This window comes from Rhinolophus ferrumequinum, chromosome 14 (genome assembly GCF_004115265.2).
Source record: "Rhinolophus ferrumequinum isolate MPI-CBG mRhiFer1 chromosome 14, mRhiFer1_v1.p, whole genome shotgun sequence".
Taxonomy (NCBI): Eukaryota; Metazoa; Chordata; class Mammalia; order Chiroptera; family Rhinolophidae; genus Rhinolophus; species Rhinolophus ferrumequinum.
Window position 1 is genome coordinate 45588715 of NC_046297.1, and position 10344 is coordinate 45599058.

At 42.3% G+C, this 10344-nt stretch overlaps 1 protein-coding gene across 2 annotated transcripts in view; it reads right to left on the reverse strand.

Annotated features, from left to right (window-relative positions):
- The window catches only part of DPYS (dihydropyrimidinase), a 92610-nt gene extending 85444 nt beyond the window's left edge, over positions 1 to 7166 (reverse strand). The window contains exon 1 of one of the 2 annotated variants that reach the window (XM_033126837.1): positions 6769 to 7032. In XM_033126837.1, the coding sequence (XP_032982728.1) occupies positions 6769 to 7032 (264 nt within the window). Of the gene's footprint in view, positions 1 to 6768 lie in introns of both variants that reach the window. The other variant, XM_033126838.1, reaches the window with a different exon arrangement.
- Positions 7167 to 10344: the final 3178 nt, after the last annotated feature.

The window sequence follows — 10344 nt, forward strand, 5'->3', positions numbered from 1 at the left end:
GATATCTATGCCTCAAATAATTTTTTCTTTTTTACAAAAGATGACATTTTGTTTTATTTTAAGCTAATTTTTAGGTCTTTGTTTTTATGTGTGACCAGATCCTCAGGGCTCAGAAAGTCAGGACAGACACTAGAACATGCAATTTCGCTATTAGGAGGCAATGAAATATAACTGAAAAATTGAAGTGTCCTCCCTTAATGTGCTACTTGACATGTGAAAAGAAGAGTCCAGTGTGATGGTGAGGAGTCGACCGTGGGTAATTGCCAAAGCTCACTTAGCAGCCAAACAGCCTGCTCAAAAGCTCAGCTTGGTGATGCAAGCTGTTATGACCAGTGACTTCACAAAAGGGAAAATGCCAGACCTCAGGTATTCATTCAAAAATAGTCACAATTATCGAAGTTAAGTCTATAAGTCCAAAAGTCTACAGTAGATAATTTATTATTAAATCCAACATAAATTATATCCCTGTATACCTGCCACTGAGAGCAAATGGATTTAATTTCTATTACCCCAACCACAATGCCAGACAATTGGTTTCCAAGAAATATTTGTTGACTGAATTAATAGAACCTAAGCATCAATTTGGAAAATCCTTAGTTTAGGATTCTTCCGCGCTAGATGGTGGGGACAGGGTCCAGGATATGCCAGCGTGTCAAAAAAACCATTTTAGGCTAAAGGCATTTGAGAACAGACTCTTTTGACAACTGTAAAAATTGAAATTTGAAAGTTTAAAAAATATATATATTAAAAAAATTGTTTTAAATGAGAATCAGCTTTTTTCCTGAAGTGCCTTATCTGCCTATAAGCAGAGCCTCTCAAAAGAATTTCAACTGTCATTCAATTGACACTTCCAGAAAGTGTCACCACCAGGGAAGACTGACTCATTACCTGCGACTAGAAGCTTGCAGCACACCTAAATAGCCTTTGTCATGAAACTATCATATCTCCCACCAATTCTCCTAAAGGCCCATTTGACTTTCCTAAAAGTCATTTGTTTTCCCTAAGTGCCCTTCTTCCCCTCCCTTTCCCCTGTTAAGGTGGTATATAAGCCTCAAATTTGCACTGCCTCCTTGAGTCACATTTTTCTATGAATTTACTTACACCTGAATTTTAAAAATCTCTTGCTAATTTGTCTTTTGTCAATTTAATTTGCAGGCTCCAATAACTAAACCTAATAGGTTACAGGAAAAGTTTTTCCTCCCCGACAGCAGCATCATGAAAACCTTGATTTCTACACTATCCTTGTTGGACATCAAAAACATCCAGTCCATGCAAATTAAGGTGGAAACAAGTGGAACTGAAAAGCGTGGTGAACTCCACTATGGAAACTGAAAGAAGGCAAGTCTAGATTCTGTAAAGTTCAGTGAAAGGATCCCTAACATACAACACCCTCAATAGGGCCAAAGCCTTATTTAACATCAGGAAGTTTCAAATTAACATTTGAGATGGTTTTTCTCTTCTTCTAATTAGTAGTGCAAAGATTAACTTTGTAATCAATAAAAAGCCACCTAAGGAAATCACAGAATTATAAGCTCTTAGAGCTTGAAACATGCAAGCTAGCACAACAAGACATTCAAAGTTCAGCCTCACCAGCAGCTAAAAAAAAATGCATATTTACTAACAATTAAGAAATTCTATGTTTTTCCTATTAAATTGGCATTGATTTTTTTTTTTTTTTTTGCAAGTCAGTTTTCACAGGTAGCTAGTTTGCAGTGAGATGAGAATTCTAATGTATTGGTCACGGGAACATAAACTGAAGAGCAATCTGGATGTATGCATTAAACTCCTTTAAGATGTATCCGCTATGCATTAGCGCAGTCATTTCACTCTGAAGGGTGATTTCTAAGTCAATCATCAAGAATCTGAGTGATGACTTCTGTTACAATGTTGTTATACACAAGCAAAAAAACTAGAAACCATCCAAATGTCCAACACTTAGAAGAAGAGAGCTGTTAACACTTAGAAGAGAGCTGTTAACACTTTGGGAAATGGGATGAAAACTGGGCCTGGCATTTGCAGGGAAGGATAAATTTCGTTTGGAACATGCTGAGTTTGATGTGCTTATGCGACCAAATTGCGATATCCTTAGGCAGGCAGAAATGGAAACCTGATGCACGAGAGGTACCAAGACCAGAAAGAAAGCTCTGAGACTCAGACTGGACTCAGAGAGGATAAAGGGGGCCATGGAAATCACATGCTCCAATGACAGTTAGGGTCATGGGGAAATGTTTAATGAATAAGGCTGACTCGAAAGAGTATGCACAATTTAGTAGAAGGAAAAATGCTTCTATGCCCTCCCAAAAGAAAAAAAAAATCTCTGAAAGGATAGAAAGCAAAATGTTAAAATTATAGGTGATTTAAATGTTTTTCTTTATACGCTTTTCCTTTTTTAAAAAAAGTTTATTCATTCAACTAATATATATTGAGCAACTATAATGCTCCAGCATTTTCCTAAGGGCTGGATGATGATTATATTTTGCTTTTATTTGTTGTAAAATTTTATTTTTTTTATTGAAGTTGTTCTTCTAACCAGAGCCTCGTTTTTACACGTAACAAAATGTTGACAACCCTGAGAGAGGAAATCACTTGCTCAAGGTCACACAGTCAGCCCACACAGCCTCTAAAGCCCAGCCTGGAGCTCCAGGAGGCAACAGAAAAAGGAATTTGGGTTGCAACCAAGTTTTCTGAGCACAGCTCTTTTTTTACAAGGTGAGGAAGCTCGATAAACACAATCATAAATGTGTGCTTAATCACATACCTTCCACTGCCTTATTATAAGTAATTATCTTGATGGCACCCTACCAAAAAGTTCCAGAGTAAAGTATAATTTCCTTTCTTGATAATTTCGAGGACTTTTTGTCCTTTCCAAAAAAGAAAAAAAAGTGTTTTCCCAATTTTTTAAAAAAATGATTCTTCCGCTAGCTACTGATGCTGCCAGGTTTTTAATGCAAGTCCACACTTCAAGCTGCATATATGTCAGAATATAAATATATATATTTGAAAACTGGCTGAGCTCTTGTAATCACTCTTTTATCACAGGATATAGTAAAAACAAAGTCACAATTTCTTCAAGTTTATCTAATTCACAATATCCACTTGAATTAAAAATTCTATTTTCTTTTCTTACAGATGTTGAATTATTAAAAGACATCTAGTATAGACCAACAAAATGAAATATGATTTATTTAAAGGAGAACATTATTAGTTTCATCAGATAGAAAGCTTTTACCTTTAGTTAAATAAATTAATTACAGGCTTTAAATCAACCTCTGACATGAATTAGATTTACAAAACACATAACCTTTGGTTGACCTATATTTCATTGTTTAAATTGGGCCACATCACAATCTAGCAATCAATAAATGAAATACCACAAACAGTATCCCTTCTATTTGTCAGATATTATAAATGATCAACCTGGTGGATGCAGAAGGCAAACAGGGAATGGTCTAACCTTTGGGGACCTATCTTCTGAAAACACTGTGGGCCAAAAAGGGGTTCTAAAGAAAGTCACCTCACAGGGTGATCTGATCATAAATTCCTAACTGGGTAGGTCATGGTGGGTAGTCACAATACAAGCCTATCACTTTTTTAGTAAAAGGTTTATCTTTACTTTAAGCAAGCCCTGTCCATTGTTTTTGAGCATCTATTTAGCACACCTTTGAAATAAGGGTAACCACCCTCAAGAGAGCATGTAATCTTAGTATTAGGTATCCTGTAATCCAATGTCCTCCTTGCTTTCTCCCACCTTCCTGTAATCTTCCTTATATTCTCTCCTTAATCTCAACTGCATAAAAGAAACTGTAAAAGTGTTATTCTCCAAAGCATTTGAGATCTTGCTTCTCAGCAATTGTCATCAGTTTGGTGCAAATAAACTCTTATAACAATTCTCTACAGGTTTGGACGTTTCGTACATTGACATTTATTTAGTGTAGCCAGCGGAATTCTGAAGAACCCCACCCAGGACCATGCGGTAGACCTGGACCCGAAGCTAGGGACAAGCAAGGGCCCATTGTCCCCACCAGCTCCCCGCTTCACACTGGGTGAACGAACTTAGGTGAGTTTTCTCTCTAAATCCCAGGCCCCCTTGTTTTAAGTAGAAGGGCCATGACTTTATTTGAGCTGTTCTTAGAAAATCCGTAAGGTGCATAAGGGTTGAGATAACCCAGGAAAAGGCAAAAACAAATGGGTTGCTGCTTTTAATACCGGCTTTTAATTGGACTGCTTACTGAAAGTCTGAACAAAATCTTTGCTGGTTAAATGAAAGACTGAACTCTCTTTAGTTTCAAAGGATAAAGAACACTTACTTCCCCAACCCAAATAGCCAATGGGGTGACAATAGTTGCTACAGATCCCCAAATCTGGAATGGCGAAGATGGATGCTGCAAAGTATTCAGTGCGGTAAAGCAACCCATCCCGGAGAAGCCAGCAAGAAGAGCCCCAGGGAGAGGAGCAGGGTGCCCTGGAATGCATACACTCCAAAAGAGGGGCCTGTGCCTTGGAAAGCATCCGGTGAGCTCTCTCTGGCTCTTGCTTGGGTATTCTTAGGTCAGTAAGGATCTTTGTGGGGTTGCCTGAGGAAAATTTTCCTCTAGGGCATGAAGCAATCCTATAAGAATATCCACCACATTTGGCTCATCCAGAGACGTGCATGTAAAGGCTAGTTTTCTCTATAAATTTGTTCACTTACAGATCTCAAAGAAAAACTAAATTAATATGGTCAGAAATAGCAGCTCCTACCTGGCAAATGGGGGTAGTAGAATGACCTGCCATCAACAAAGGACTTTTTTAATGATGAGTCTGTGATAACAGGAAGTGCTTGTACTATAACTGGAAACAGCAAGTTACAAAATTTTATATAGGGCGGCCGGTTGCCTCAGCCGGTTGCCTCAGTTGGTTAGAGCATAGTGCTCGTAACACCAAGGTCACCAGTATCAATTCCCACATGGGCCAGTGAGCTGAGCCCTCCACAACTAGATTGAAAACGACTTGACTTGGAGCTAATGGGTCCTGGAAAAACACACTGTTCCCCAATATTCCCCAATAAAAATTAAAAAAAAAATTTTTGTACAGGTATACACACACACACATACACAATACACTCTCAGTAATGTAAAAAAAAAAAGCATATTGAAAAGCATAGAGAAAATATACCAAAATGTTTGTTGTCATTAAGTGGGAGATTATGGGTAATAGTTTTCTTCTTTCTGCTTTCCAATCCTTTCCCCAAGTTTCTATTATTTGTATTGCTTTGATATCTGAACATTTTACGTAAAATGTAAAAATAAGTTCATTAAAATTGAGCAAATTTCAATTTTTAGCAAAAGGTAAAAATGAATGTTCCATTTTCAAAACAAATAGTGACCTGTCCTACAAAGGACTTTGACCACTGCCCTGATGAGAAAGGCTGACAATGAGTAACTAGGAGGAAGCTTTCCAAATGTTGATGTGAGCAGCGTACTCCAGGCCTCTTTCTCTGGATTAAATCTTTCTCTTTTTTTTTCTTTTTTCTGTTAAATATTCTGGCCAATCATAGATGATTGGGTAAGGCGGAGGGGGGAGGTGTAAGGAGAGTAAAAATGGTAGAAATCAGTAGGGTACCTGAACTATGGTTAAAAATGCTTTGAAAGCCTGAACTGCCTCTAGTTGGAGCCCACCCTGTTTCACACACATCAAGGTGTCGCCCCCAGGAAATCCTCACCCACATGCCTGAGTGAAGAGTTTAGACCTTCAGGGTAGCCACACTTTGGTTTTGCAAGGAGCCGTTTCCCTCACTGCCCCCCAAAACTCAAAGCTCAAAGAGTGTGAGGGTTTGGCTTTAGCAGAACTAGTAAGTGGAGTTTCACATATACCTTCCTGTAAGGCTGCCCTGTTCATCTCCTGATCTTGTTTTCAGGAGCCTTGGAGGACCGTTTAAGGTTCTTTTCACCGACCTGATCCTCTAGGCCTTTGTGTGGAGAGAAACCCAAGCTCCCTCACCTGGGGACTGGTGATCTGATCCTCCTACACCAGCAATAGAGCTGCAGGTGCTCAAGCAAGCGGTAAGAATCAGAGGCTGTATTTAATGCCCCCAGGGCGAGTAGTTCAGAGAAGAGATGGGACAAGGCAGGCTTGATGCAAGTGTGAGTGCCTGGGAGATCGTATCTGGACTATTTCTCTTGGAAACCCTTCTCTGGGTTGTATTTTATTTTGATGGAAGGAGGCAAAGATTGTGGATCGCTGGGCTTCCATCCATCCCAGACTTCTCAACACCCACCACATACCACTAACTCTGAGTCAAGGCAGTAACTACCAGGTGAATGGATTTTTCATTTGGTTCTGGCTGGGAATGGAAGACGGGAAGAAATGTCTGGGAGTGCCAAGTTCACTAAAAGATTCTACAGATATTACGGAAGTCTTGTGGATTTCCAAAGAACGCCAATGAATATGGGGGGTGGGGAGGATATAAGGTGTAGAGAAATTAGGGCCAGGTTGCCTTAAACTTGTCAAATTACCCAAATGTAGGGGTAGGAAGCTGCTGGTTTAGGCAAGGTGGGCTAATGCCACCGAGAAGGAGCACCCAGAAAAAGGGGGCTCAGCCTGCAGAATCTTAATCCCAGCTCTTCCACCCGCTTGACGGCTGCGGCTCGCTCCTGCCCACTCAGCCCCGCCCCGCTGCGCAGGCGCGGGCTTGTGGGGGGAGGAGGGGGGGCTCTGCTTTGGAGCCCGGGGGCGGCAGGAGAGGCGGCCACACGGCATCGCGGGGGGAGGGCGCGGCGGGGTGGGTACCTTGGTGCCTTGGTGGAAATCGTCCACGGACCTTGAGCCCATAAAGGGGAACTGCATGTGCGTGTGCGTGTCGATGCCACCTGGCAGGACGAGCTTGCCCCCCGCGTCGAGGACCCGTAGCCCCGCGGGCGCGCCCCCAGGCGGCAGCAGGTCGCGACCCAGAGCCCGCACCACACCGTCCTCCACCAGCACATCGGCCACCTGCGAGAAGTCGTCGTTGACCACGCGACCCCCGCGGATCAGGAGCCTGGACGGCGCCGCCATGCCAGGGGCACACGAGCTGGCTGGTCTGGGCGAGCTGGGGTCGCCCTTCTTCACGGTCCCCAAGGACCGCCCCCAGTTTCAGGCTGGAGTCCTGAAGGCTGGAGTTCAGCAAGTCCAGAGCCCAGAGCTCCGGATCCCAGGGGCGGTTTATTAACTGACCTCTGGATGGCGGCTCCACCCCCAGGAGGGCTGTGCGGGGCGCCGAAAGTCTGGGGCAGGACAGGAGATCGACACAGTTTTGACCCTAAATGTTGTTATGTCGCTGTGAATCCAGGTGTACATCCAGATCTCTGAGCCATTGCAAAGGGAAAGATTTTTTAAACTGAAGGCCGCAGAATGGTAGTAGACTTAGCGGGGGTGGGGTGGGGTTGGGAGGGTGATGGAGGTATCATTTTGTGAGAGATTCAAATGTCTAATCATTATGTTGTTTTGTACACCTGATACTAATATATTCGTATATATTTAAAATAGTGAAGGACTGTGGGAAAAGAAATCCACCACATGAGCAGTGTATCTGTACACACACACACACACACACACACACACACACACACACAAAACAGGAACGCGGGGCAGAGGGGTTGGAAGAACCACCACCAGCAGCAACAACAATGGAAATACCCACACCAGGCCAAAAAGAACCACTCTATCCGGATTTTCTTTCAAATATTCTTTATATGAGAAGCAAGTCATCACACTATCCCAGTAACTGGTAGAGACTGAAAGTTCAGAGTGAAGTATTTATTTGAAATTCAAATGACTTGATATCTACTATTCTCCAGGTTTCAACGATACAATACATACCAGCAAGTTTTTCTTGGAAAATAACAAGTAATCCAACTCTAAAGATCTAGGTTTTCACCCCCAACTTTCTACAAAACTAGCTTAGAAGTCTTCAGTTAAATCTTTGATCCTCTTGGTATAAAACTGGTATATACCCTCAGATATAAAACAGACATTTGTTCTTCCTCTCCAGATGTTCTTTGAGAAGCAAAAATGCTGATGGATGTGAAGTACCTTAATCAAATGGGAAGCGCCATACACATTTATTTAACAAATACTAACTATACAAGGACTGATCCTGGGTGGAGGCGTGGAATTGAATAGATGGGTAAATGATAAAGGTAAGCCACATTCTTGCATTCAAGAAGCTAAAAGCTAATGTGACACACATACATATTTCAATATATAACAGAATATCTAAAACAGAAAATTATACCTTTGAGAGAGAAGGATAAGAGTTTAGAGGGAAAAGAGTTTATTTCTGCCTTGAAGAAAATTGATGGAAGTTTCACAAAGAGGTATTTGATCCAGGATGTACCGTGTTTCCCCGAAAATAAGACCTAGCCAGACAATCAGCTGTAATGGAAATCCTCACAGCTACACATCCCTGACGGGTTCAGGGATGTGTACCTGTCCCAAACTAACAAGAGCAAATTCTAAGACAGATTCTGTCAGGTTGAGCAGCCAAGAAACTTGTTATTTCCTGCTGGACTGGAATCCGGGAGGGTGTAAACAAGAAGCTCAGGCAGCCATCTAGACAACACAGGGAAACAGTCCTGTGAAAAGAGCCAACACAGAAGAAAGGGAGATGGAGAGAGACTGGGTTCTCATGACGTAGTTGGAGCTCCTGAAGTCCCCTCCCCTAGATTTTCCACTGTTTGCTGAAGCTGATTTACTTTTGTCATTTTCAACCGTCAGCTGATAGAGCCTGGCAAGATACCTTTGAGTTTGGAGTCCAGGTGGTCACACGTGACCTCGAGATGGCATTTTCAACAATGGAATGCAAGGTATTATTTTTGTCAAATTTCCTCAAGCTTCAGATTAAACATTAGAAAGCACCAATAATTTCAAGTTCCATAGATTTGGCTGTCAAGCCAGGAACGAGAAACCCAAGAAGGTTATGCAATTATTGTCAAAAGTCTATTATGTAAAGGTGAAAGGAGTAATTATAAATATAATGAAACTCCTACAAGCTCTACAAGTAAGCACCACCCTAGGAAAATAAGATTAGATGTCAGGGAGGTTGTGACTTCCTTTCTGAAACTGTCCAGATGAATGATTTCAAAGATTGCCTTATCGTAGACACTTTATATCATGAAATGCCCTGCAACACAACACAAAACAAACTTTCCACTTTTAATTAACTCAAACTTTGATCAGAAAAGGGGGTTTGTATCATGTCACCGAAGCAGGAGGAAATGGCTCATTGAAATTCCCTGGCAGCAACAGAAGAGAGTGGTGGGTAAGTTTAAGTAGAAATGCGAGCTCCATCCCCTCATTTGGCCATTGCTGTCCCACCCCAGCTTGCCAAGTGGGAGGCTAAGCGTGGTCAAGCGTGCTCAGAGGGGACGTGTGCCCTCAGAACGCCTTCACCTCCCTGTCTATGCCCTGCTCAGCCACCTGCTTATACTCAGTGTCCTCAATGGGCAGGAAGCAAGTGGTATGGAGACATAATGTTGGTATTGGGAAGTGGTGGGATGCAAGATTCTTGCTGCTTTGCATTATTCTTGCTGGCAAAACAATCAGTTTGACATACCAAAGTGTGTCTGAGAACACATTACATTAGTGCCCCCTGTATATACAGGAAATATGTTCCAAGACCCTCCAGTGGATACCTGAAACTGTAAATAGTACTGAACCCAGGACAGAGCAAGACAGAGCGAGATTTGATCATGCTACTCACACAGCATGCAATTTAAAACTTATGACTTGTTTATTTCTGGAATTTCCATTTAATATTTTCAGACCACAGTTGACAACTGAAACTGCAGAAAGCAAAACCGCAAATAAGGAGGGAACTACTGTACTTCTCAGAGGACTGAATTTAAAGGATGATTACAGTGATTGTTAATGCTTAACCCATAGAAACATATCTTCTTTGAAGTGTAGGTGAGAGTAGCTTGGCAGGAAGTCCTCCCCAACCCTCACTGATGGTCTAAAGGGACAGCAAGGTGGAGGAACACATGATGACTTCCTTCAGTGAGTTTGGGGTTTTGAGCAATCCTGGAGCACTGAGTTTGCTTTTGCTATTCTCCTAACCCATCCCCACCCCTATTCTAGCCCGCTATGGCCAGGGGAAGGTTTCAGGTGGTTGTTCCCACCTGATGGAAAAGCTGTCCATGGGGTAGAGGGAAGGGATGGTGAGGGTATGTGAGCAAGGAGAGCTGCAACAGAGCTGGGCGGCTCCAGACAGCACGCCTGAGCTGGGGTCTGTGGGAAGCCCCAGTTCCCTGGCCCAGGGATCCAAGTCTCTGGCTGGGTAATGAGGTTATACCTGAATCAGCATTAGAAGAGGGAGGTACACAGCCT